At 44.8% G+C, this 27,900-nt stretch overlaps 1 protein-coding gene across 1 annotated transcript in view; it reads left to right on the top strand.

Moving 5' to 3' along the window:
- The window catches only part of LOC311138406 (inositol 1,4,5-trisphosphate-gated calcium channel ITPR1-like), a 154,623-nt gene that overhangs the window by 75,904 nt on the left and 50,819 nt on the right, over window positions 1-27,900 (top strand). Inside the window, exons 22-40 of the mRNA XM_084173077.1 lie at window positions 187-340; window positions 591-781; window positions 1,022-1,154; window positions 1,245-1,299; window positions 1,539-1,704; window positions 2,382-2,552; window positions 3,314-3,394; window positions 3,698-3,835; window positions 3,936-4,061; window positions 4,320-4,520; window positions 4,786-5,037; window positions 5,480-5,605; window positions 8,214-8,342; window positions 14,251-14,371; window positions 14,880-15,064; window positions 15,427-15,575; window positions 19,475-19,586; window positions 20,560-20,595; window positions 26,942-26,986. Of these exons, the coding sequence (XP_084029203.1) occupies window positions 187-340; window positions 591-781; window positions 1,022-1,154; window positions 1,245-1,299; window positions 1,539-1,704; window positions 2,382-2,552; window positions 3,314-3,394; window positions 3,698-3,835; window positions 3,936-4,061; window positions 4,320-4,520; window positions 4,786-5,037; window positions 5,480-5,605; window positions 8,214-8,342; window positions 14,251-14,371; window positions 14,880-15,064; window positions 15,427-15,575; window positions 19,475-19,586; window positions 20,560-20,595; window positions 26,942-26,986 (2,571 nt within the window). The remainder of the gene's footprint in view (window positions 1-186; window positions 341-590; window positions 782-1,021; window positions 1,155-1,244; window positions 1,300-1,538; window positions 1,705-2,381; window positions 2,553-3,313; window positions 3,395-3,697; window positions 3,836-3,935; window positions 4,062-4,319; window positions 4,521-4,785; window positions 5,038-5,479; window positions 5,606-8,213; window positions 8,343-14,250; window positions 14,372-14,879; window positions 15,065-15,426; window positions 15,576-19,474; window positions 19,587-20,559; window positions 20,596-26,941; window positions 26,987-27,900) is intronic.

Below are 27,900 nucleotides of genomic sequence, written 5' to 3'. Positions count from 1 at the left end.
TCAAATCAATATGAGACCCAGTCCATATTGGTCAAAGGCAAAATGCTGTATTAGCCCAGTCCCTATTGGTCAAATCGGTGTTAAACTCACTTCCTATTGGTCAAAGCAGAATGAGTCTCAGTAGGACATGGATTTACTAAGCACTAGCTTTGTTCTCTCTACCCGTCTCTTTCTGTCCGTTCCCAGGTAGTGAATCTATCCAGGAACCTCATCTACTTTGGCTTCTACAACTTCAGTGACCTGCTGAGGCTGACCAAGATCCTGCTGGCCATCCTGGACTGTGTCCACGTCAGCACCATCTTCCCCATCAACAAGCTGGAGAAGGGAGACGAGACTAAAGGTAGGACACAGTAACACACTGCCCCCAGAGGGGTGAAGGTCCAAACATCAGTGGGGCTTTAGTAGGGTTGCACATTTCCGGAAACTTTTCTAAAGTTCCCAGGTTTTTCTCAGAAATTCTGGTTGAATTCCGGGATTTTGGAACCCTAGGCTTGAGCATTATTCACCCCATGGCCAACAAAGGACAGAACAATTGTGCTCTCACATACATGATGGTTGACCCAATCATGTGTGCCTGCATGTGTTTCCAGGCAGTAACGTGATGCGCTCCATCCACGGGGTGGGGGAGCTGATGACTCAGGTGGTGCTCAGAGGAGGGGGGTTCCTGCCCACCACCCCCATCAACCCACCCAACGGAGACCAGGTCAAGACCCAGACAGAGCCAGAGAAACAGGACATCCTGGTCATGGACACCAAGCTCAAGATCATAGAGATACTACAGGTAGAAAGGCCTACACACATGCAGTACACACCACACCACAATCGATGCCATACAGACCATAGATCTACTGTATACACCCCTATACACCTATTTGCAAACGCCCTTCCCCCAAACTTGGTTACCCTCCTTAACCCCAACCACTCACCCATAACCCCCAATGCTTATCCTAATATAATCACTCTACAATACAATAGTCTTACTCATTCAGTATGTGTCATGGTCCTCTCTGTCTCTCTGCAGTTCATTCTGAATGTGCGTCTGGACTACCGGATATCATGTCTGCTATGTATCTTTAAGAGGGAGTTTGATGAGAGCAACTCCCAGTCAGATCTGTCAATAGCAGGAACCCATGAGGGACCAAACAACATGCCAGGTGGGAGGAGATTTCAGGTCATGGCACCCATCACTTGGCATGTCACCTCTCTGTGTGTGTTACTAAGGTCACTCTGAATTATTTTCTCAGGAGCTCTGGACTTTGAGCACATAGAGGAGCAGGCAGAAGGGATATTTGGTGGAAGGTAACTGTTGTGATACACTAAACCTGCAGCAGTTCAGTTATTGTTTGATACTTGGCCGTGTGTGTTTACATGCTTGTTTGTGTGCGTTTGCGTGTGTTTGCCTCTGTGTGTGTTTCCTGTGTGTGTGTGTGTGTGTGTGTGTGTGTGTGTGTGTGTGTGTGTGTGTGTGTGTGTGTGTGTGTGTGTGTGCGCGTGCGTGCAAGTGTTTTACATATGTGTGCTTGTGTATCCACACCCAGTGAGGAGAACACCCCGTTGGACCTGGATGACCACGGTGGCAGGACCTTTCTGAGGGTCCTGCTTCACCTGACCATGCATGACTACCCTCCCCTGGTGTCCCGAGCCCTCCACCTGCTCTTCAGACACTTCAGCCAGAGACAGGAGGTCCTACAGGCCTTCAAACAGGTACACTACTACTACTACCCACCCACTGTATATACTAGTGATGCATGGGTCAGCTATTTTCTGACCTGCAGTTTAAAAAAAAACAGACCTTCACTCGCCTAATCTAATGTAATATAATATGACCCACATCTCATTCAAAGTTGCCAATTCCAAATGCATGAGTAGATTGTATAAACATTTCTCAGAAAGATTAGGGTTTTGAGTTGATCCGCGCATCACAAAAGCATAACCATTAGCTATAATTATATGCCCTTTTTATTATGCACTTATTGTATGTCTGTCTGAATATGAATGCCTGCTAAATGTCAAATGTACTGTCATACATACAGAATAATCATACATATTCACTATCCTAGAAGTTACTGTACTCATTGTCCATATTTGCCATTACAGTATGTAGCCTACCCATGACCCCATCACTCACACTTACATAATATCCTTAGAATTATACAATTATCCAAGTACCACTTAGGCTTTTAGTTTAGCTTGACCAGAAAATGGCTGCATGACCTGACCAGGAAAACCTGTAGTTATAAGCTCCAACAAGGGCCCAGAGTTTGTCCTAGTTAAGGCACATGGTCAGGTAAAACTATTGTTTGACTCAAATCATAAACAACCATCCCACACCTGGTATCCTCCATACTGGTGTCCTACTGGTTTGTTGTCCATACCTCCAGGTCCAGTTGCTGGTAACCAGTCAGGATGTGGAGAACTACAAGCAGATCAAGTCAGACCTGGACCAGCTACGCTCCATTGTGGAGAAGTCTGAGCTGTGGGTCTACAAGAGACAGGGGCCAGACGAGGGCATGGACGCTGGGGAGGGCTCTGCAGAGTCTCAACACAAGAAGGTATAGTAGTAGGCATCCACAGACCAGGAGTTAGCCACCTAGCGCTTAGCTCTCTGCAGTGGTGTAAAGTACTTAAGTAAAAATACTTTAAAGTACGACTTAAGTAGTTTTTTGGGGTATCTGTACTTTACTTAACTATATATATTTTGGACAACTTTTACTCTTACTTCACTACATTCCTAAAGAAAATAATGTACTTTTTACTCCATACATTTTCCCTGACACACAAAAGTACTTCTGCATCATGCGGCAGAAGGAGGCATGCAGGTCGTAGGGAAGTACATTTTTAATGCTTAGCAGGACAAGAAAATGGTCCAATTCACACACTTATCAAGAGAACATCCCTGGTCATCTCTATTGCCTCTGATCTGATGGACTCACTAAACACAAATGCTTTGTTTGTAAATTATATCTGAGTGTTGGAGTGTGCCCCTGGCTATCCGTAAATAAATAAAAATGGTTTGCTTAATATAAGGAATTTGAAATGATTTATACGTTTACTTTTACTTTTGATACTTAAGTATATTTAAAACCAAATACTTGTAGACTTTTACTCAAGTAGTATTTTAACTGGGTGGCTTTCTCTTTTACTTGAGTCATTTTCTATTCAGGTATCTTTACTTTTACTCAAGTATGACATTTGGGTACTTTTTCCACCACTGGCTCTCTATGTTAAACTATGGCAATAGAGCTTTGTTGTTAGCTCACTATCCTTTGGGAGTGATGCATTGGCTAATGGTCTTGTTCTGCTTGTTCGTTAGGGTGACTCCAACTCGGGTGGCTCAGACAAACCAAAGAAACCAGAGAGCACCAGGAGCTACAACTACAGAGTGGTGAAGGAGGTGACATCTAAACAGGCTTTTTAACTTTTCAGTATACTGTATTATCTCTGGAATGGATAGGGCTATGGTTAAACGGATACTACAAGATTCTGGCAATACCTTTTTACTTACCCAGAGTCAGATGAACTCGTGCATACCATTTTTATGTCTCTGCGTGCAGTATGAGGAAAGTTAGAGGTAGTTTCGCGAGCCAAGTAAGTAGAACAATGGCTAAATTGCTCAGAATCTTGCAGTTTCCCTTTAACATAGTTAAGCTAGACCCTCTCTCTCTTCACATGTTTGTCGCCCCGTGTGTGTGGGTAGATTCTGCTGCGTCTCAGCAGGCTGTGTGTTCAGGAGGGTCTGTCAGGCAGGAAGAGTAAGAAGCAGCAACAGAGACTCCTCAGGAACATGGGAGCTCACACCGTGGTGCTGGAGCTACTACAGATCCCCTACGAGAAGGTACTGCACTGTGTGTGCACGTGTGTGTGTGCGTGTTATGCACTTGTGTATATGTGTGTGTATGTACACTCCATCCTTTCATCCTCTGTGTTATGTCCAGGGGGAGGACGTGCGTATGCAGGAGATCATGAAGCTGGCCCATCAGTTCCTGCAGAACTTCTGTGCAGGGAACCAGCAGAACCAGGCCCTGCTCCACAAACATATCAACCTGTTCCTCAATCCAGGGGTGAGACAGACTGCACTGACCCACCATGACCTCACCACTGTTCTTACTTTAACCATGACATTAGCACTGTCCTCCTCTAATAAAATAAAACCTGAGAGTTTATGTGCGTCAGGAGTTCTGAAGATGCAATTAACACATCATGTGAACACCAATTCAATGTTGATCCAGAATGAACTCTATTTCTCTTTCTCTCTCTCTCTTTTGTATCTCCCTACATCTCTCTCTCTCCTTCCCCCCTCCTCTCTCTCCCCCCATCAGATCCTAGAGGCTGTCACCATGCAGCACATCTTCATGAATAACTTCCAGCTGTGCAGTGAGATCAATGAGCGCGTGGTGCAGCACTTTGTCCACTGCATCGAGACGCACGGCCGCAATGTCCAGTACCTCAAGTTCCTGCAGACCATCGTCAAGGCCGAGAGCAAGTTCATCAAAAAGTGTCAGGACATCGTCATGGCTGAGGTAACTGTCTCATCCTCACCCTGTTGTCTCGTTGCCAGTTTTTTATTCTGCCCAGCCAGTCATATGAAACTACAGTCATTCATCATTAAATCATATGATAACCACCCAGTGAAATCATATTGTATCCTACACAGATTGCAGTGTTGTTCAATCCCTATCCACACATAAAATACCAATACCAGCTGCCATTCAACTGTTCCATACTCTATTTCGTTCCATTGACTTTGTATATTTTTCTCTCTTCTCTGTCCCTCTCTCCCCATAGCTGGTGAACGCTGGCGAAGATGTGCTGGTGTTCTACAACGACCGTGCGTCCTTCCAGACCCTGGTCACGATGATGCGGTCGGAGCGAGACCGTATGGATCAAAACAGTCCTCTGATGTACCACATCCACCTGGTAGAGCTCCTGGCTGTCTGCACTGAGGGAAAGAACGTCTACACTGAGATCAAGTGTAACTCTCTGCTGCCTCTGGACGACATAGTGAGGGTGGTCACCCACGAGGACTGCATCCCTGAGGTGAGCTGAGGAGATGAAGGATGGAAGATGCAGAGTTTAGGGTTAGGGAGAAGGGTGGGACTTAGGTTTAGTGAGTTAGGGTTAGTCTTGAAGGTGTAGAGCAGGGAGCTGTGGGTCCTCAAGTCTTCACAGGCCTACCATTCATCAACTAACCATCCCCAAAATGGCCTGTCTGCTCTTGTTCTCCTGTCTCACTTTTATGGACAAGTCATTGTCCACTAGCTGTAATCTTTTCTGTCTTAGACAGTAGTGAGCCCTACTCTACAGGGACAAACCCAGTACAACCATGACCCCTAGATTAGTCAACTAACAGGCCCCAATCACTGTACCCCAGCCCAGCCCTGAGCTAGAATCACATCAAGATGTATTCATCATCATTGTAAAACAACTCCTTGAGCTATGGACAGGGTGTAATGAGTGTGCTTAACACTGTCCTCTCCAGGTGAAGATAGCCTACATCAACTTTCTGAACCACTGCTACGTGGACACGGAGGTGGAGATGAAGGAGATCTACACCAGCAACCACATGTGGAAGCTTTTTGAGAACTTTCTGGTGGACATCTGCAGGGTGAGGGACAACAGCACTTACACAAGACAAGGTTTTTGAGGATCAAAATGGGGCTAAGGTGGTGTTGGGTGTGACCATGGGCGTGGCCATGGTGCGTTCACCGACAGAACATTTTAGAGGCCCTCCTGTTGGCCGTAGTGACAAAATGTTGCTGTTTTAAAGCTAATTTCCTGCAATTCTACACATTTTGCCATGTGGCGGAGAGAAACATTTTCAGTTTGAAAGCTAATTTCTTGCCATGGCTTATGCTATCTAAGTGACTCAAACATTATAACAAAATCAATGAGGGCCCCATGCCATGAAAAAAATACTCCTGAATGCATACTTTTTGGGAACTTTTGATTCTCCCTGACTGTCTAGCTTTTATTTTGGTGATTGTTAGTTTTCAAAGCACTAACTGAAAGTTGCTCTTGCGCGCATGTTGATTTTGTTCATCCACACCAGACGCGATCAGGACATGCAGGTTGAAATACCAAAACGAACTCTGAACCAACTACAGTGCCTTTGGAAAGTATTCAGACCCCTTGACTTTTTCCAAATTTTGTTACGTTACAGCCTTATTCTAAAATATATTTTTTAACATTTTCCTCAGCAATCTACACACAATACCCCATAATGACAAAGCAAAAACAGGTTTTTTGAATTTTTGGCAAATGTATTAAAAATAAAAAACAGATACCTTATTTACATAATCTTTCAGACCCTTTGCTATGAGACTCGAAATTGAGCTCAGGTGCATCCTGTTTCCATTGATCATCCTTGAGATGTTTCTACAACTTGATTGGAGTCCAAGCCATGAGGTCGAAGGAATTGTCCGTAGAGCACCGAGACAGGATTGTGTTGACGCACAGATCTGGGGAAGGGTACCAAAACATTTCTGCAGTATTGAAGATCCCCAAGAACACAGTGGCCTCCATCATTCTTAAATAGAAGACGTTTGGAACCACCAAGACTCTTCTTAGAGCTGGCCGCCCGGCCAAACTGAGCAATCGGGGGAGAAGGGCCTTGGTCAGGGAGGTGACCAAGAACCTGATGGTCACTCTGACAGAGCTCTAGAGTTCCTCTGTGGAGATGGGAGAACCTTCCAGAAGGACAACCATCTCTGCAGCACTCCACCAATCAGGCCTTTATGGTAGAGTGGCCAGACGGAAGCCATTCCTCAGTAAAAGACACATGACAGCCTGCTTGGAGTTTGCCAAAAGGCACCTAAAGACTCTCAGACCATGAGAAACAAGATTCTCTGGTCTGATGAAACCAAGATTGAACTCTTTGGCCTGAATGCCAAGAGTCACGTCTGGAGGAAACCTGGCACCATCACTACGGTGAAGCATGGTGGTGGCAGCATCATGCTGTGGGGATGTTTTTCTGCGGCAGGGACTGGGAGACTAGTCAGGATCGAGGGAAAGATGACCGGAGCAAAGTACAGAGAGATCCTTGATGAAAACCTGCTCCAGAGCGCTCAGGAAAAGGGCGAAGGTTCACCTTCCAACTGGACAACGACCCTAAGCACACAGCCAAGACAACGCAGGAGTGGCTTCGGGAAAAGTCCTGAATGTCCTTGAGTGGCCCAGCCGGAGCATGGACTTGAACCCAATCGAACATATCTGTAGAGACCTGAAAATAGCTGTGCAGCAATGCTCCCCATCCAACCTGACAGAGCTTGAGAGGATCTGCAGAGAAGAATGGGAGAAACTCCCCAAATACAGGTGTGCCAAGCTTGTAGCGTCATACCCAAGAAGACTCAAGGCTGTAATCGCTGCCAAAGGTGCTTCAACAAAGTACTGAGTAAAGGGTCTGAATACTTATGTAAATGTAATATTTCAGTTTTTTAAAAGTTTTTTTTGTAAATTAGCAAAAATGTCTGTTTGGATGAAATTATTGTGTACAATGTTTTGCCCGCCCAAGACTTTTCTAAGTAGAAAAAAAGAGGCAAGAGTTATACATTTACATTTTAGTCATTTAGCAGACGCTCTTATCCAGAGCGACTTACAGTTAGTGAGTGCATACAATTTTTTATTTTATTTTTTCATTTCATACTGGCCCCCCGCGGGAATCGAACCCACAACCCTGGCGTTGCAAACGCCATGCTCTACCAACATCCCTGCCTGCCATTCCCTCCCCTACCCTGGACGACGCTGGGCCAATTGTGCGCCGCCCCATGGGTCTCCCGGTCACGGCCGGCTACGACAGAGCCTGGATTCGAACCTTAGACCACTGCGCCACTCAGGAGACGCCACTTATACGTCTGAATGACTGATGAGAATGGATCAGGGTTTCAATTAACTTTATAAAAAATATGAAGGAAATTTAATTATGCTATTGTGCCTCATTGGAGCACAATAGCATAATTATTAGCATAAATACAGTTTATCCTCCCTAACTTTTTTAAAAAGCCGGCCCTTTTAGAACTCATTGGTCCTTCACTATACTATACTATACTATACTATACTATACTATACTATACTATACTATACTATACTATTCTATTCTATACACAGGACTGGATTTCCTACAGTGTTCAGACTGTATAGATGTTATAAGTGCAGTACAACTGCAGGTGAAACAGGAATTAGTTGTGTTCAACTTGTTGACCTTGTGACCTCTGCAGGTGTGCAACAACACGAGTGACCGGAAACATGCCGACACGGTCCTGGAGAGCTACGTGACCGAGACGGTCATGAGCATCGTGACCACCTTCTTCAGCTCACCCTTCTCTGACCAGAGCACCAGCCTGCAGGTAACCAACAGCAACCCACATCCCTACCCTGAAAAGAGAGTGACGTTCTATCAGTGGAACCAAGCTCTTTCAGAGAAAGCCAGTGCAACCTTCCTTCCTCTCAGTTCCCACAACCTCATTTGCCATTAATGTTCTATCTTTCTATCTAGGGACATGGAGTTAGTCATCATCCCGTAGAGCTAGCCTTAGAGGGCTGTAGCCTCCTCCTGTGACAGTCTATAATGATTGTTATCATGGCTTCACTGAGTGACGTTTTCCTGTTGTACACGGGAGTCATACCCTTTGTAGACAGCATTTTTAGTAATTGTTTATCAATACCCCCATCCCCTAGCTCTTTGTTCAATGTCCATTCATGTAGTTCTTGGTAAACTGCTCTTAAATTCCTAGAATAAAAGGAATAACATCTTCAAGACCTTTATTATGGACATCTGCACCAATGTGGAGAACTTTTAAGAGAGGAGCGAAACCAGGTTATCAAGTGGCTTGTCCTGAATATCATCACTGACTATTGTTTTATTCTCTGACTGCCTTTATCCTCAGCTGCAGGCATCACTTTTGGGGAAACTGACAGATGTATTTTATATACATTTATTGGAATGGGGACCACACATGACTAGGTGCTAATGCAGTGGTTTTCAAACTTTTTCAGCTGGGACCCCATTTTTTTCACCAGAATTTCTGGGGACCCCATTTTTTTCGCCAAAAAATTCTGCCGACCCAACCACACCCTAAATCTAATGACACAACCTTAAAATCGGTACATTTAGATTTTTTTACTAAAGCCCCCATGCTGTCTTTCTAATTGTATTTTTAAATCATCACGGCATATCTAATAAATCACTGTGTGTGTGTGTTTATTTAATGAAAATAACTCCAGAATATATTTATCATTTATTTCCCTGAGCCTCCTTTGGTCCGTGGAATGCTCAGTCTGACTGTGTTGGCGTTAGGAAACAAATTTGAAGATATTTACATACACAGCCCTGATTGGCTGATAGGATTGTGTAGAGCCCGCCCCTTACCCAGATGAACAGTCATTGGTCTATTATAATCAGATCATTGTGACACATCACATTGTGATCATATCCTACCTGAACAGGCTGAAATTCCAGTCATTGTTTTTCAATCAGCTCTTACACAAAAAGGGCATTATCATCATTTTCACAATTTCACAGTGTTATTTTTAACCTCCTAGTGTGGAAATATAATTTAAAACACCCAGGAAAATCTCGTTTTTAACTGCACTGCCACTTTAACAAATAACCTTCAATTCATTACATTACATTCATTACTTTTTTATTTCAAAATGAAAATAAACCAATAAATACAGTGGGGGAAAAAAGTATTTAGTCAGCCACCAATTGTGCAAGTTCTCCCACTTAAAAAGATGAGAGAGGCCTGTAATTTTCATCATAGGTACACGTCAACTATGACAGACAAATTGAGAAAAAAAATCCAGAAAATCACATTGTAGGATTTTTTATGAATTTATTTGCAAATTATGGTGGAAAATAAGTATTTGGTCACCTACAAACAAGCAAGATTTCTGGCTCTCACAGACCGGTAACTTCTTCTTTAAGAGGCTCCTCTGTCCTCCACTCGTTACCTGTATTAATGGCACCTGTTTGAACAACCTCAAACAGTCACACTCCAAACTCCACTATGGCCAAGACCAAAGAGCTGTCAAAGGACACCAGAAACAAAATTGTAGACCTGCACCAGGCTGGGAAGACTGAATCTGCAATAGGTAAGCAGCTTGGTTTGAAGAAATCAACTGTGGGAGCAATTATTAGGAAATGGAAGACATACAAGACCACTGATAATCTCCCTCGATCTGGGGCTCCACGCAAGATCTCACCCCGTGGGGTCAAAATGATCACAAGAACGGTGAGCAAAAATCCCAGAACCACACGGGGGGACCTAGTGAATGACCTGCAGAGAGCTGGGACCAAAGTAACAAAGCCTACCATCAGTAACACACTACGCCGCCAGGCACTCAAATCCTGCAATGCCAGACGTGTCCCCCTGCTTAAGCCAGTACATGTCCAGGCCCGTCTGAAGTTTGCTAGAGTGCATTTGGATGATCCAGAAGAGGATTGGGAGAATGTCATATGGTCAGATGAAACCAAAATATAACTTTTTGGTAAAAACTCAACTCGTCGTGTTTGGAGGACAAAGAATGCTGAGTTGCATCCAAAGAACACCATACCTACTCTGAAGCATGGGGGTGGAAACATCATGCTATGGGGCTGTTTTTCTGCAAAGGGACCAGGACGACTGATCCGTGTAAAGGAAAGAATGAATGGGGCCATGTATCGTGAGATTTTGAGTGAAAACCTCCTTCCATCAGCAAGGGCATTGAAGATGAAACGTGGCTGGGTCTTTCAGCATGACAATGATCCCAAACACACCGCCCGGGCAACGAAGGAGTGGCTTCGTAAGAAGCATTTCACGGTCCTGGAGTGGCCTAGCCAGTCTCCAGATCTCAACCCCATAGAAAATCTTTGGAGGGAGTTGAAAGTCTGTGTTGCCCAGCGACAGCCCCAAAACATCACTGCTCTAGAGGAGATCTGCATGGAGGAATGGGCCAAAATACCAGCAACAGTGTGTGAAAACCTTGTGAAGACTTACAGAAAACGTTTGACCTGTGTCATTGCCAACAAAGGGTATATAACAAAGTATTGAGAAACTTTTGTTATCGACCAAATACTTATTTTCCACCATAATTTGCAAATAAATTCATAAAAAATCCTACAATGTGATTTTCTGGATTTTCTTTTCTCATTTTGTCTGTCATAGTTGACGTGTACCTATGATGAAAATTACAGGCCTCTCTCATCTTTTTAAGTGGGAGAACATGCACAATTGGTGGCTGACTAAATACTTTTTTACTCAATAAAATTGAATTTTTGAAATTATATTTTTTGTTAAAATCACTATATTGTCTCATACAATAATCTGTACTCTTAATTTTTTGTTCCCCCCCAAAAATAATTTGTTTATTTATATTTTGCTGACCCCACTGCAATTCCCCTGTGACCGCGCCCTACTTTGAATACAACTGTGCTAATGGGTCGTGTGTATGTGAGAGTAGGATATTCCCCTGTAGCTCAGTTGGTAGAGCATGGCGCTTGCAACGCCAGGGTTGTGGGTTCGTTTCCCATGTGGGGCCAGTATGAAAATGTATGCACTCACTAACTGTAAGTCGCTCTGGATAAGAGCGTCTGCTAAATTACTGAAATGTAAATGTAAGTAGGAGCGTGAGTATGCACGTGTGTGTCCATCCATTTTGTCTAAATACCAACTATTCATCTTTAGTCATGTTCATTAATTGTGAGTTGATGGTCTGATTCAGGGTGTTGTCACTGGTGTCACACAGGGGTTTGGGTGGTCTGGGGCAATATGGTGGTGTGATGTTGGTGCTTGGTGTGTGGAAAAGCTAACTGCCACTAAAACACCAGTTCGATCATAGCAGAGCAGCGGTGTAGCGTAGATATCTATCCCCCCTCCACCTCCACCCTGCTGGTCTGGATCCAGGCGTTATCTCACTCCCTGTACCCCACCACAGTCAGGAGGAGGAGGGGGTGTCGAGCTGGTGTGAGGTAACAGGGTGTGAGGCTACAGCAGAATCTCAAGGAGGTTTTACATAAAATCAAATTAAAATCCAATTTTATTTGTCAAGCATTCAGTTTACAGCAGGTATAAAAGTTGCAGTGAAATGCCTTGTGTGCTAGCTCCCTCAACATTGCAGTACAATAATCAATATTGTATAATAAAGAGTCAAATCAAAAATAACAAATAATAGAAGAGGTAGTATGCATAGTAATATCCTGATATGTACACAGTAGGATATACAGTATAGATAATGAATGTGCTATGTCAAGTATGACTGTATTTTCAATATAAAGTGGGTAGTGTCTTGGTCGCGCAGTTGAATAAATAGTATATCATATAAAAGCAGCGTTGACTGGGTGTGTGAGTGGGTCTGTGTGTGTGCTTGTGTGTAAGGGTTGGATGTGTGGAGAGTCAGTGGAAATAGTCTTTAAGGTGCAGCTAGTCACTAAGGTCAAGATCTGTGCAGGGAGACAGCAGGGTTAGCTGTTCAACAGTCTGATGGCCTGGTGGAAGAAGCTGTCTCGGATCCTGTTGGTCTGAGACCAGATGCTCCAATATCGCTTACCAGATGGTAAAAGAGTGAACAGTTTGTGGCTCGGGTGACTGGAGTCCTTGAAGATCTTCTGGGCCTTTCTGAAACACTGCCTGGTATAGATGTCCTGGAGGGCAGGGAGCTCGTCCCCAGTAACGTATTGGAACGTCCGCACCACCCTCTGTAGAGCCTTGCGGTTGAGGGCAGTGCAGTTGCCATACCAGGCAGTGATGCAGCCGGTCAAGATTCTCTCTGGTGCAGCTGAAGAACTTCTGGAGGATCTGTGGGCCCATGCCGAATTTCTTCAGTCGCCTGAGGTTGAAGAGGTGCTGTTGCGCCTTCTTCACCACGGTGTCTGTATGATTGGTCCATGTCAGGTCCTCTGTGATGTGCACGCCAAGGAACTTGAAGCTTTTGACCTTCTCCACTGCAGTGCTGTCAATGTCAATAGAGGCGTGCTCCCCTTCCTGTTCCCTGTAGTCCACAAGCAGCTCCTTGGTTTTGCGGACGTTGAGGGAGAGGCTGTTTTTCCTGGCACCACTGTGCCAGAGCTTTAACCTCCTCCCTGTAGGTTGTCTCGTCGCCGTCAGCGATCAGGCCCACCACCATCGTGTCATGGCTACTCAGTCTTGGATGTACAGGGAGTATAGGAGGGGGCTGAGCACACACCCCTGAGGGGCCCCTGTGTTGAGAGTCAGCATGGTGGAGGTGTTGTTGCCTACCCTCACCACCAGCCCAGTTGCAGAGGGAGGTGTTCATACCCAGGGCCTTGAGCTTAGTGACGATCTTGGAGGGGACTATGGCATTGAAAGCTGAGCTGTAGTCGATGAACAGCATTCTCACATAGGTATTCCTCTTGTCCAGCTGGGATAGGGCACCGTGCAGAGCAATGGCGATTGCGTCATCCATGGATCTGTTGAGTCAGTATGACATTTTTTATGGGTCCAGGGTGTCGGGTCTCAAAGCACTTCATTACAGATGTGAGTGCTACAGTGATGATCATTTAGGCAGGTTACCTTTGTTTGCTTGGGTACAGGGACAGTGGTGGACATCTTGAAGCATGTGGAGATCAGACTGGGACAGGGAGAGGTTGAATATGTCTGTAAACACTCCAGCCAGCTGGTATGCACATGCTCTTGAGGACTCGGCCGGGGATACCATAGGGGTCTGCTGCCTTGCGTGTATTTACATGCTTGAAGGTCTTACTCACGTTTGCCACAGAGATCGAGCGCTCACAGTCCTCTTCAGCAGCAGGGGCTCTCGTACGAGGATCGGTGTTGAGTTGCTCGAAGCGAGCATAAAAAGTGTTTTGCTCATCTTGGAGAGAGGCATCGCGTTCTCCACGCAGCTGGTTTTCCTTTTAGAATCCCAATGGTTTGTAGTTCTTGCCACATGCGTCTTGCGTCGAGGCCATTGAAGTGATTCCACTTTGTCCCTGTACTGTCTTTTTGAGTCTTTGATTGATTTCCAGATTGCAGCCACCATGTTGTTTCACAGGGCTATGTGGAGGTATGATTTGTAATGGTGGAGCCTTAATAGTTAGTGTGAGTCAGAAGCATCCCTGTCAAGTATACAATAACATGGTTCTATAAACCTTATAGTATTATCTAATTGATCCATTTTTTATAACTCAATTATTCTCCCTCTCACTCCCCACACCCCTCTCCCTCTGCCCTCTCCCCTATCCCCCTTCCTCCCCTCTTCCCTATCCCCCTCCCCTCTTCCTTCCTCTCCTCTCCCTCTCCTCCTCCCCCTCCTCAGACCAGGCAGCCAGTGTTTGTTCAGCAGTTACAGGCAGTGTTCAGAGTGTACCACTGTAACTGGTTGGTCCCAGTCCAGAAAGGCTCAGTGGAGAGCTGTATCAAGGTGCTGTCTGACGTGGGTAAGAAGTACAACACATTCATAACACTAACCCCCAACACTACTGTAGCTCCGATTACATCTCCAACAAAGACCCCTCAAAATAACCTGGCTTCTATGAACTACTCGACTGTATGTATAGATTTTACATACTGTATAACACTTTTATAAATGGGGGTTGTCAAAGGAATCCAACTTGATGTTAGCCATTTATTGGCCATTTGTTAGTCAAATTCCCTGATGAGGCAGTGCTATTATGATCGGGATGTACTCTGAAGATTACATTTACGTCATTTAGCAGACTTATTTTTTGTTCTTATTTTGTATTTAAATTTAAATTATATATATTTGTAAATATTTTCCCATGTTTTTTGCGGGTTTTTTTTTTTGAGTATATTTTTAATTTTAATTTGTTTTATATATATATATATATATATATATATATATATATATATATATATATATATATATATATATATATATAAGATGAGTGTTGTTTGACATCTTCCTTGGTTGTGTGTATGTGATAGCTAAAGGGCGAGCCATAGCCATCCCAGTGGATCTGGACAGCCAGGTGAACAACCTGTTTGTGAAGTCCAACAACATCGTTCAGAAGACAGCCATGTCCTGGAGAATGTCTGCCCGCAACGCTGCCCGCAGAGACTCAGTACTGACTACCTCGCGAGACTACAGGAACATCATTGAGAGACTGCAGGTGGGTACACTGTGTTTGTGTGAGTCTGTCTGTCTGAGGGATGGGGCTAGGGAAATGTAATCCCTCCTAAATTCATAGATATTGCTCTACACATGCAAGAACTGACAGACCATGACATCCAAGCGATAGTTTTAACAATTTTGAAGCTATACGTTGTGTGTTTACATTCTTGTTGTTTGTAAACAATGGAAAATTTAACCTTATATTTTGGGTTATGATAAAGACAATAAGGTTTTAATTATTAATTGCCAAAATCTCGCACTATCCCTTTAACTCGCTCCTTCTTTCTCTGCCCCTTTCTCTCTCCCTCCGCCCTGTCTCTCCCTCCCCCTTTTCCTCCCCCTCTCCCTTTGTCTCTGCAGGACATAGTGTCAGCTCTAGAAGACCGCCTACGTCCGTTGGTCCAGGCTGAGCTGTCTGTCCTAGTGGATGTACTGCATCGGCCCGAGCTGCTCTTCCCTGAGAACACTGACTCCCGCAGGAAGTGTGAGAGTGGCGGCTTCATCTGCAAGTACGTGTGTTCATACTAACAATCCCACCCCACACTAAACAACGTATACAGTGTCTGGGATAGTATATAGACAGATTATTATATGTATTTCAAGATTTCACTTTGAAAGCCCAAGGTAATGACAGACATATTGGTCATTCTTTATGAATGTATTTATTGGTGGGAGGAAACATTCATCCACACCTTGAAGCTAACATGATGACATGATTTACATGGTGAAGAGCAGGAAGACACTGTAGGTGGTACGAGTAAAGAAATCATCATAAACCTGGTGGGCTGATTTAGAGCTGCATGTAGACCACATCTCCCCTTCTAACTCCAGGACTGCTGCATTAGATTCATACTCATACTGGCCATCATTAATTTCACCTGTGACTACTATACTCTGGTTATTCTTATACAAGTATACACCTATTGGTTCTGTATCCTGTCCACCACAGACAGTGTATCTGAAGTAGTAGACTCCTCTCACTGGCGCGTCTTCTACTAAGATTTAGAGTAGCTACATTAACTGCATTCTCTCTCTTCAGCTCCTCCACCTCGTTCTCACTGCTAATCAGTCTGGTTGACAGCTCTGCTGCTTGCGCTGGAGATTGATAAAGAAATAAAAACATATAATAAATGCAGTGGCGATCGGTGCCGTTTAAGATGAGGGAGGACGCAAATGTTTTTTTATGAGCATGGCCTTATTTCTATTACAGCATATTGGATGAATGTCATTCATATTCCATTCACCCAGCTCAATATAACATCGATAGCTTTAGGTTACTTTATGATACTCAAATTTTCCCTATACCCATCATGAGGTTGCACAGGTCGAGATAATTTTTAGTAATCAAGGTGACAGACCGTGACATTCAATACCGCCTTGCACACTCTTGCCTGCATCTAGCTGATCTAGGATGCAATCATTAGTCCAACAGTTGCAAACAAGAGTTTCTATTGGACAAATTCAGGTGAGTTTATCCCCGTTTCGCTCCGTTTGAGAAACGTTTTTCAACAGAATCGGCTGAATGAATACACCCCTGATCACACGCAAACACAGTGTACTTTCATAGCAGCCACATACAAACAGTATGATCACTTTGCTCGTTGTAATTCTTTCTCACATCTACACGCTCTCCTCCTCTCTCACCCTTCGCTTGTGGACTTCAGTGCAAAAAAAACTTTACAAGCCAAATCTTCATATCAGAACTGCTAATGGCTACACACAGCCTACATTGTTGTCACCATATTATCTAACGTCATAGTCAACATAGAATAGAACACAATAGTAAACCCGCTACAATCATGCAGTACAGTGTACAGTCAGCAAGCAGTTTAGCAGTTACACCGGTGGGCCCCGGTGGCAATAAATGAATACAACCAAAAGTTTACCTTGACTTGGAAGTTCCAGTGTTGGATAGACAGCTAGCTAACATAGCATCCTTCTCTGTTTGAGCCGGGTGTTTGAGTAGGCTAAACTAGCTAGCTAGCTAAGCTAGCTAAGTACTGTAAGTGAAAGTGAAGAAAAAAATACTACGAAATATAGCTAGCCCTCTCTCTCTCCCTCTCTCTTGCTTCTCCTTCATTTTTGAAGAAATGTATTTGTTCAAAACTGTTCAACTGTTGTCTTTCTCTCTCTTTGAGTCAACTACTCACCACATTGAATGCACTGCAGTGCTATCTAGCTGTAGCTTATGCTTTCAGTACTAGATTCATTCTCTGATCCTTTGATTGGGTGGACAAAATGTCAGTTCATGCTGCAAGAGCTTTGATAGGTTGGAGGGCGTCCTCTGGAAGTTGTCATAATTACTAAAGTAAGTCTATGGAAGGGAGTGAGAACCATGAGCCTCCTAGGTTTTGTATTGAAGTCAATGTACCCAGAGGAGGACAGAAACTAGCTGTCCTGTGGCTATACCATGGTGCTACCCTACAGAGTGCTGTTGAGGCTACTGTAGATCTTCCTTGCAAAACAGTGCGTTTTAATAAATTATTTGGTGACGTGAATATACACTATATATACAAAAGTATGTGGACACCCCTTCAAATTAGTGGATTTGGCTATTTCAGCTACATCCGTTGCTGACAGCACACAGCCATGCAATCTCCATAGACAAACATTGGCAGTAGAATGGCCTTACTGAAGAGCTCAGTCACTTTCAACGTGGCACCGTCATAGGATGCCACCTTTCCAACAAGTCAGTTCGTCAAATTTCTGTCCTGCTAGAACTGTCCCGGTCAACTGTAAGTGCTGTTATTGTGAAGTGGAAACGTCTAGGTGCAACAACGGCTCAGCCGCGAAGTGGTAGGCCACAGAAACTCACAGAACAGGATCGCTGAGTGCTGAAGCGCGTAAGAATCCTTTGTCCTCAGCTGCAACACTCACTACTGAGTTCCAAACTGCCTCTGGAAGCAACATCAGCACAATAACTGTTCGATGGGAGCTTCATGAAATGGGTTTCAATTGCCGAGCAGCCGCACACAAGTCTAACATCACCATGCGCAATGACAAGCATCGGCTGGAGTGGTGTAAAGCTCGCAGTCATTTGACTCTGGAGCAGTGGAAACGGTTCAGCATCTGGCAGTCCTACGGACAAATCTGGGTTTGGCGGATGCCAGGAGAACGCTACCTGCACCAATGCATAGTTCCAACTGTAAAGTTTGGTGGAGGAGGAATAATGGTGTGTTTTTTTTTACATGGTTCGGGCTAGGCCCCTTAGTTCCAGTTAAGGGAAATCTTAACACTAAATACAATGACATTGTTTCAGCATGACAATGCCCCCGGGCACAAAGCGAGGTCCATATATAAATGGTTTGTCGAGATCGGTGTGGAAGAACTTGACTGGCCTGCACAGAGCCCTGACCTCAACCCCATCTAACACCTTTGGGATGAATTGGAACACCGACTGCGAGCCAGGCCTAATCGCCCAACATCAGTGCCCGACCTCACTAATGCTCTTGTGGCTGAGTGGAAGAAAGTCCCTGCAGCAATGTTCAACATCTAGTGGAAAGCCTTCCCAGAAGAGTAGAGGCTGTTATAGCAGTAAAGTAGGGACCAAGTCCATATTAATGACCATGATTTTGGAATGAGATGTTCGACGAGCAGGTGTCCACATACTTTTAGTCATGTAGTGTATGTTACCCCTTGGCAGCGTTATCAGAAAGCACAACATTGATTTTCACTGCTACGCAGACGATACACAACTTTACATTTCTGTGTCACCAGAGGATTTTAGTTCCACAGATAAATTATTAGACTGTATTAGTGATTTAAATACTTGGATAGGTCACAACTTCCCCCAGTTAAATCAAGACAAGACCGAGGTACTTATTATTGGAGCCAAAGCACAGAGAGAGAATCTGGCCGCACATTTTAATTCACGGGCAATAAAGATAAAACGCCAGGTAAAAAACCTAGTTGTCATTTTAGATTCTGAACTCAATTTCGAATCACACATTATGATTGTGACCAAAATAGCTTTTTACCACCTGAGGAACATTGCCAAGGTTCAGCCGTTTCTCTCTCAGGCTGATACTTTACATGTTGCGTTTTATATTTTTGTTCAGTATAGTTGGGTGTGGCCTTCAAAAAGAGAACATTTGTGGATAAGATTATTGGTCATGGAAAGTGTGAACCTGTTGTTTATCTTAAATCACGTGTCTGACAGACTTAATTTGACAGACTTAATCTGAAAAGTAACAAAATGAAGAAGGGTTTACTTGCAATTACTAATATGTGATAGTTTTTTCTCTCTCTGGTTAAATGACTTAAATGAAAATGTGTGCACAACACCCGCAACCCCAACATACAGTGTGCCCCAAACCCACCCATCCAGTCAATCCTCTTGTGAACTCAACTCCACGATGACCCCATGGTTAGTGACCCCACGTTGACCTTTGACCCTGTCTCTCCCCAGGCTGATCAAACACACCAAGCAGCTTCTGGAGGAGAATGAGGAGAGGCTGTGTATCAAGGTCCTGCAGACCCTCCGAGAGATGATGACAAAAGACAGAGGATACGGAGAGAAGGTAGGACACGAGTCACAACACAACACACCTTACCTTACCTCCATCTGCAGCCCCGAACCTCGAATACCACTGCTTCTCTCCATCACAGTATAGTGGGATCGATGACCAATCCTATCTAGTTTCTACCCTTCTCTTTTTAGGATCGCTCACATTGTAAGACTCATCAACCAGTGTCTGGGTGTGTTCTTTTTATTCTGATGTGATACGGAACGATATGGATCTACATAATGAGTACACACACATACACACACACATATACACTGAGCTGGTCCAGGCTAGACTTACCTCATGAATACTTGGCTGGACACTAACTAACCAGCACGGTCCAATGAAAGCATCCATGTCTGAGGTCAAGCAGGAAGATATAACCCCCCGATGGTCCATCTTGCTAGAAAGGGAATTGGCTCAGAATGGATGGATCTCGCCTTTACTGTTATACCAACTCTTTCCATTGTGTGTCAAACACCCTTTACTAATAAGGTATTTTCAAAAGTATTACATGTGTACTAAGATACACATCACGAGTGCTTTAAAGATGGTCTTTATGTACCGTCTGACTAAAGTTAGTGTATGCTCCCTAATGTTGTGGTGTGCACTGCTCACACTGATACAGCAGCAGCCTGTATCCTCCCTATGCTAACCCATGGCTAACAGTACCTCAGCCATTACGTAAGAGCAGTCATAGCTTTTAGGAGGTGTAGTTGATTGTAAAGCCTTCAAACAAGATCATTAGGTTAAGATTATTGGTTGTGGGAAGTGTGAACCTGCTGTTTATCATGTGTCTAAGTCATGTGTCTGCGTGAATTTCTATTTTCACCTGAATGACTTCACCTGGGTCTACTTGCAAACACTGTGACATGTGGTTGTTTGTCCCTACTAATGATGTGGTGTGCACTGCTCACACTGACACAGCAGCCTGTATCCTCTCTATGCTAATCCATGGCTAACACTCCACCCCTCTCTTCTCTTTCAGCTCAGGGCCTTTGATGATGAGATGGATATGCCGGAGGTTGTCCCTCTTTTTCTTCTACTTCTCTCTCCCTCTTTCACTTGTTCTGTCAATGTGCATTTTCCTCTTAAATGTAGGTCTGTGATTGTAGTTGTGGCTGTATGTGGTGGTGAAATCAATCAATCAATCAATTTTATTTTATATAGCCCTTCTTACATCAGCTAATATCTCGAAGTGCTGTACAGAAACCCAGCCTAAAACCCCAAACAGCTAGTAATGCAGGTGTAGAAGCACGGTGGCTAGGAAAAACTCCCTAGAAAGGCAAAACCTAGGAAGAAACCTAGAGAGGAACCAGGCTATGAGGGGTGGCCAGTCCTCTTCTGGCTGTGCCGGGTGGAGATTATAACAGAACCATGCCAAGATGTTCAAAAATGTTCATAAGTGACAAGCATGGTCAAATAATAATCAGGAATAAATCTCAGTTGGCTTTTCATAGCCGATCATTAGAGTTTAAAACAGCAGGTCTGGGACAGGTAGGGGTTCCATAACCGCAGGCAGAACAGTTTAAACTGGAATAGCAGCAAGGCCAGGCGGACTGGGGATAGCAAGGAGTCACCACGGCCGGTAGTCCCGACGTATGGTCCTAGGGCTCAGGTCTCTCAGTTGGCTTTTCATAGCCGATCATTTAGAGTTGAAAACAGCAGGTCTGGGACAGGTAGGGGTTTCGTAGCCGCAGGCAGAACAGTTGAAACTGGAATAGCAGCAAGGCCAGGCGGACTGGGGGCAGCAGGGTGTCATCATGCCCGGTAGTCCTGACGTATGGTCCTAGGGCTCAGGTTCTCAGAGAGAAAGAGAGAACGAGAGAATTAGAGAGAGCATACTTAAATTCACACAGGACACTGGATAAGACAGGAGAAGTACTCCAGGTATAACCAACTAACCCCAGCCCCCCGACACATAAACTACTGCAGCATAAATACTGGAGGCTGAGACAGGAGCGGTCCGGAGACACTGTGGCCCCATCCGAAGAAACCCCCGGACAGGGCCAAACAGGAAGGATATAACCCCACCCACTCCGCCAAAGCACAGCCCCCGCACCACTAGAGGGATATCCCCAACCACCAACTTACAATCCTGAGACAAGGCCGAGTATAGCCCACAGAGGTCTCCACCACAGCACAAACCAAGGGGGGGGGGGGGTCGCCAACCCAGACAGGAAGATCACGTCAGTAACTCAACCCACTCAATTGACGTACCCCTCCCAGGGACGGCATGAAAGAGCACCAGCAGGCCAGTGACTCAGCCCCTGCAACAGGGTTAGAGGCAGAGAACCCCAGTGGAGAGGGGAACCGGCCTGGCAGAGACAGCAAGGGCTGTTCGTTGCTCCAGCCTTTCCGTTCACCTTCACACTCCTGGGCCAGACTACACTCAATCATATGACCTACTGAAGAGATAAGTCTTCAGTAAAGACTTAAAGGTTGAGACCGAGTCTGCGTCTCTCACATGGGTAGGCAGACTGTTCCATAAAAATGGAGATCTATAGGAGAAAGCCCTGCCTCCCGCTGTTTGCTTAGAAATTCTAGGGACAATTAGGAGGCCTGCGTCTTGTGACCGTAGCGTACGTATTGGTATGTACGGCAGGACCAACTCGGAAAGATAGGTAGGAGCAAGCCCATGTAACGCTTTATAGGTTAACAGTAAAACCTTGAAATCAGCCCTTGCCTTAACAGGAAGCCAGTGTAGGGAAGCTAGCACTGGAGTAATATGATCAAATTTCTTGGTTCTAGTCAGGATTCTAGCAGCCGTATTTAGCACTAACTGAAGTTTATTTAGTGCTTTATCCGGGTAGCCGGAAAATAGAGCATTGCAGTAGTCTAATCTAGAAGTAACAAATGCATGGATTAATTTTTCTGCATCATTTTTGGACAGAAAATTTCTGATTTTTGCAATGTTACGTAGATGGAAAAAAGCTGTCCTTGAAACAGTCTTGATATGTTCGTCAAAAGAGAGATCAGGGTCAAGAGTAACGCCTAGGTCCTTCACAGTTTTATTTGAGACGACTTTACAACCATCAAGATGAATTGTCAGATTTAACAGAAGATCTCTTTGTTTCTTGGGACCTAGAACAAGCATCTCTGTTTTGTCCGAGTTTAAAAGTAAAAAGTTTTCAGCCATCCACTTCCTTATGTCTGAAACACAGGCTTCTAGCGAGGGCAATTTTGGGGCTTCACCATGCTTCATTGAAATGTACAGCTGTGTGTCATCCGCATAGCAGTGAAAGTTAACATTATGTTTTCGAATAACATCCCCAAGAGGTAAAATATATAGTGAAAACAATAGTGGTCCTAAAACGGAACCTTGAGGAACACCGAAATGTACAGTTGATTTGTCGGAGGACAGACCATTCACAGAGACAAACTGATATCTTTCCGACAGGTAGGATCTAAACCAGGCCAGAACTTGTCCGTGTAGACCAATTTGGAAATGTGTCTGTATGTAGTACGCCTGGGGTTGTAGTGGTCGTTTTGGGTTGCTTTCTCTGTCACCCTCTCTCCTCACCCTCCCAATCAGTAAGTAAAGGTGTGTGTGTGTGTGTGTGTGCGCACATTACCCAGTAGTGTTGTGCTGTTCCAGGGGGAGTCCCATGCTGGTAGGGCAGGCTGCCAGTGTGTGTCCCAGTCTATCTCTCTAAGGGCTGTGGAATGTGTGCGCTAGTTCCCTTTAGGAACATCCCTCCCTATTTTACTAGAAGGATGAAGGGAGCTTTCAGGAGGAGCTTTAGTCAATGACATTGCAGCACCATGCCGTAATGGAGAGGACCAGGAGTTATTTCTGTTCAGGTCAAGTGTTTAGAGAAAATCCCTGGCCTAGTCATGGACCGCTAAGAGGAGAGTGTGAGTTCGATAGAACATTCTGACACTTTCTGTTTGACCTAAATGCATTTGTGACCAGTAATGTTGGCTGCTCATATGTGTACCATTTATTTATCTTCTCTTCCTCTCTCTCCTTCCCTATGCATTCTTCCTTTCTCTCCATTCTCTACTTTCTATGTGCAGTCTGAGCTCATGGTTGTTTTAGGGTGTTTCCCATGCCTTTCCCCAGGGTGTCAGTAGGAGGCACTGTAACAGTGCATCTAGGACTAGGAAGGTGTGTGTGTGTGTGTGTGTGTGTGTGTTTTCCCTGCCTGCGAGCTGCACGATCCCTGTGCCGCTGCCAGCTCTGGGGCGGTGGTTACATAAGAACCGGGTCGGCTTTTTTTTCCTTTTTCCTGGAACCCAGCCTGCCTGCCTCTCTCTCTCGCTCTCTCTCTCTCTCTCTCTCTCTCTCTCTCTCTCTCTCTCTCTCTCTCTCTCTCTCTCACTCTCTCTCTCACTCTCTCTCTCGCGCTCTCTCTCTCTCTCTCTCGCGCTCTCGCTCTCGCTCTCGCTCTCTCCCTGCTTCTCTCCCCTGCCCTCCACTGATGTGTGACCTTCAGAGGTAATTGCCAATAAAAGTGCAGAGGAGCTGTATACCCAAAGACACTGGCTGTGCCGTCGCAGGAGGGGGCCGAGAGGGGGGGCTATAGGGGGTACAGGGTGCGGGGCGTGGGAGGTATATATCTGTCTACAGCTCTCCCTATCCACACCGGTTAATTGTCCCTCCTTCCTCACCGCTAGCTCTGATTTAATAACAGAAGTATGAGGAAAACAAGCCAGCCAACCTTGCCCACCCTCCCTTCTCTCACTAATACCTCTCCCTCTTTCTCCCTGTTTCCTTCTCTCTCTCCTTCCTTTTCCCCCTCTATCTATCTATCTATAGCTATCTCTCTCTCTCTCTCTCTCGCTCTCTGTCTCTATCCCTCTCACTTTTTCTCAGTATCTCTCTTCTTCTTTCTCTCTCACACTCGGTACAGTCCTGCAGACACTTACACTGTGTGTGTAGTCTAAGTGGAGTTGGCAGAGGTTGTTTCCGTGGCGTGTTAGTGTCGTAGTGTGTTGGAGGAGACTCCCCACACAGCTCAGTGCAGACACACACTCCTCTCTGTGGTTAAGCAGGAGGAATATATGTGGGTTCAAATGCAGCTTGTCCTTAATGCACATGAACATGTACTGTGTGAGCTGCTCTAAAATATATATGTTTGTATGTATTTTTAATTCTGGTACCACCAGCAACTCACAGGGGGGACCATATCTGTTCTAACCGAGCACTAACTAACTCAATTCAAGGGCTTGATGATAAGTTGATTAGGTGACGCTGAATCATGTGTGTTGGTGTTGGGCCAGAACAAAAATGTGCTCGTCCTGGTTCCCCATTGGTTCGCCACTAAATAAGCTGATATTTTTGGTTCTGATGGGGTGCGACAGTTGAACTAATGGAGGCATCCATAAGTGATATTCTTCTAGAATCAATGGGTATCAAATGGATAAATAATACAAATGGATGTAATAAATAATAAAAATGGATGTAGCAATCTCAGATTTCCCATTTAACACCTGGGCCCATGATTTAAAGAGGAAGGAGGCAAATCAGTGAGAGGGACCTGGGCTCTGTTCAGGAGGGTGTAACGTCACAAAACAGTCAGATATAAATGGTATAGAGCAGATATGATACTCTGTCATGTAGAATAGGGAATTGTGTCAGCTCTATACATTACATATCCATCTGCAACATTCTGAACTGTTATTTTGCCTGAATAGGTCCCTATAGATGTACGAAAGTAGATCCGGTCAATTGTTGACACTCACCAGACACTTGGTTGGTACTGGTCTTGGCTCAAGATCTTGGGTGGACAAGATGAATGTCATTTTACAGGTCTGAGAAAAGCAGGTCACTTGCAGCAAAATTGACAGCAAGCAACAGACTTTTGATTAGGTTTCCTCAATGTCTTTATGGTGTTTGGAGAACTTTGAACACAGTGGGCAGCCAAGCGGCAAACCCCAAGATCCATTTCAGTCAGCAACGGGTCTAAACATGACTGTCTCCCTCCACCTGCTAATACACAAACACAATGGACATGCACAGCACACACACCAAAAAACACCTAAAAGGGGAATGTTTTTGCATGTGTTCTCTCTTAACGTGGAATCTGGAGATGTGACAGACAGACAGCAGGGGCTTGCCGCGGGGAGATTCCAGCTTGGTGGAACGATTGTTGGGCAGGATGTGGTGAGCATGAGGGGTTGTTGTGCGGTCGCTGTGGTCGGACCATGGGCGTTGGGGAGAGAGCACAGATCTGCTCTGATCAGCAGGCTGTGTGACTTTGATGTGGTCACGGTGGGGGGAGGATGCTGTGGCCACTTCTGCCTGTCTGTCTGACTGAGCTACGGTAGGACAACGTCTGACATGCCTATGCTTCTCTACCGGGACACACTAACAGAAACATGTTTTGGAAACAGTATGATTACATAAACTTAAACTTTTAAAGTTATATTTAAATATTCTTAATTATTTAAGTGATAGAGGAGCAATGTCAATATTTAAGTGATGTGTAAAAGGTAACATAATCACTGAAAGTTTTAAGGTGACACAAACATGCTAGTCTCTATACAGTAACATACCAGATATGCTCAAGCCTATCTAAACTATATTGGATATAGAGTAGATATATAGAGTCTCTCTCTCTCTCTCTCTCTCTCTCTCTCTCTCTCTCTCTCTCTCTCTCTCTCTCTCTCTCTCTCTCTCTCTCTCTCTCTCTCTCTCTCTCTCTCTCTCTCTCTCTCTCTCTCTCTCTCTCTCTCTCTCTGTTGTTTTGGCGACAGATGGGCTTTCTAAGCTCCTGTGTGTCTCTAGTTCAGTGTTCCCTCTGAGTTCCATTATGTAACACCCTCTCTACCTCCCATTCACCCCCCATCCACACCTCCCCTCCCCTTCTAGTGTTTCTGCTTCTTATGTAATTAACATGATTGCATGGGAGCGTGATCGGACTCCAAACAGTTGTAGCTAGCTAACAGGTATCCTGTATATCCCACTATGTGGCGGCCTCTCCAAAAGGCCAAGGGTCCACATGAGAGAGAAGAGAACCATGGATCACTTTTATTTGTGCTGTCATTTGTACAGTAGTATTGTACTTTGCCAAGAGTGACGTTGGTCTGCAATTCGTTATATGCAATGGTTCCAGACAGTGAACTGTTGATTCTCTTCCCACCCTCCCTTTACTTCCTGATTGATAGTCATCATCACCGCTGCTGACCACTCCCATTGCTTTGACCCCTCCATAACCTTCACACCACCCCGCTCTAACCCACAGTCAATGGCATGGCACAACCCTATAGCTGCCCTTTGCAAGTCAATAATTTATAAAATTATTAATCAGTTATTAACCCTGTGTCTGTGTATGTTGGCTGTACCAATGCTGCATGAGGAATAACCCTATGTTTGTTTCTGTTGGCTCGCTGTGCTGTGCTAACCCACCTCACTGCACCAGCAGCTGGATCTCAACCAGCCACAGAAAATACTGGACGACCAGAGGAGGGTAGGTACTAATCCTGACTGTAACATGACCACAACCATAAACTATAAACCCTGAACCCCAACATAACCTTAAACAACTTGAGGATCCTAACATGAACATGAGCATAACACCAGAAGAGGGTAGGTACTACTGGCCCTGAACATAACATGACCATAAACCCCTAGCCTTGAACGTAACCCTAACCTAACTCCAACACTCATTCATTCTAAGTATCAAGACCAACCGCTGCGATTGCTAGGTTTTCACCCTAGTCTGAACCCCTAACCCATCACTGAACTCAACAGATTACTAACTCCACTGCAGCCCTTACCCTACAGTTGTGGTTAGCTGACTTGACGCCCTGCATATAATCATGGTTGGCTTAGTGTGTCAGTGTGTGTGGAATGGATAAGCAGTGGCTTTCTCTTAGCAGTTTGTCTCCAATACGAACTGGGTACTGCAATCTAACACAGATGAACCAACTCACACAACATATGCTACCTTCCCACCTCCTCACACTTGTTATCTCAAAGGAAATAGGGAGTGGAAGACAAAGATGTGGAGCGTGATTGGATGATTGGCTCTCGATGTGTGATTGTGTAACTTGTTTCACACAATGCCCTCACAATGTCCATTCATCTGTCTCCTGCCAATGACAGATAAGGCTCTATTCTCCGTACTGCGTGGGTTAGCCCGTCTCAGTTAGCTGGAGCATTACCATGGTAGCAGACTTTATGTAATGTCGCTCTCATTCTCAAATGCACACCCACGGCTGACTTTAACACACACACACACACACACACACACTCCGCCACCTCTCACTCTTTTCCCTCAGTTCTCCTTATGGGAGGTCTGTCAGGTAGCGTGTGCGCTGCAGTTGCCGTGGTGATGGCATAGTCGTGCGGACTCCCATTGGTGTATGGATGAGTCATCCT

Source organism: Coregonus lavaretus (genome assembly GCF_964263955.1).
Source record: "Coregonus lavaretus genome assembly, chromosome: 12".
NCBI classification, from domain to species: Eukaryota; Metazoa; Chordata; class Actinopteri; order Salmoniformes; family Salmonidae; genus Coregonus; species Coregonus lavaretus.
Note: the sequence above shows the minus strand (reverse complement) of the source record. Positions and strands in the feature narration are given on the sequence as shown.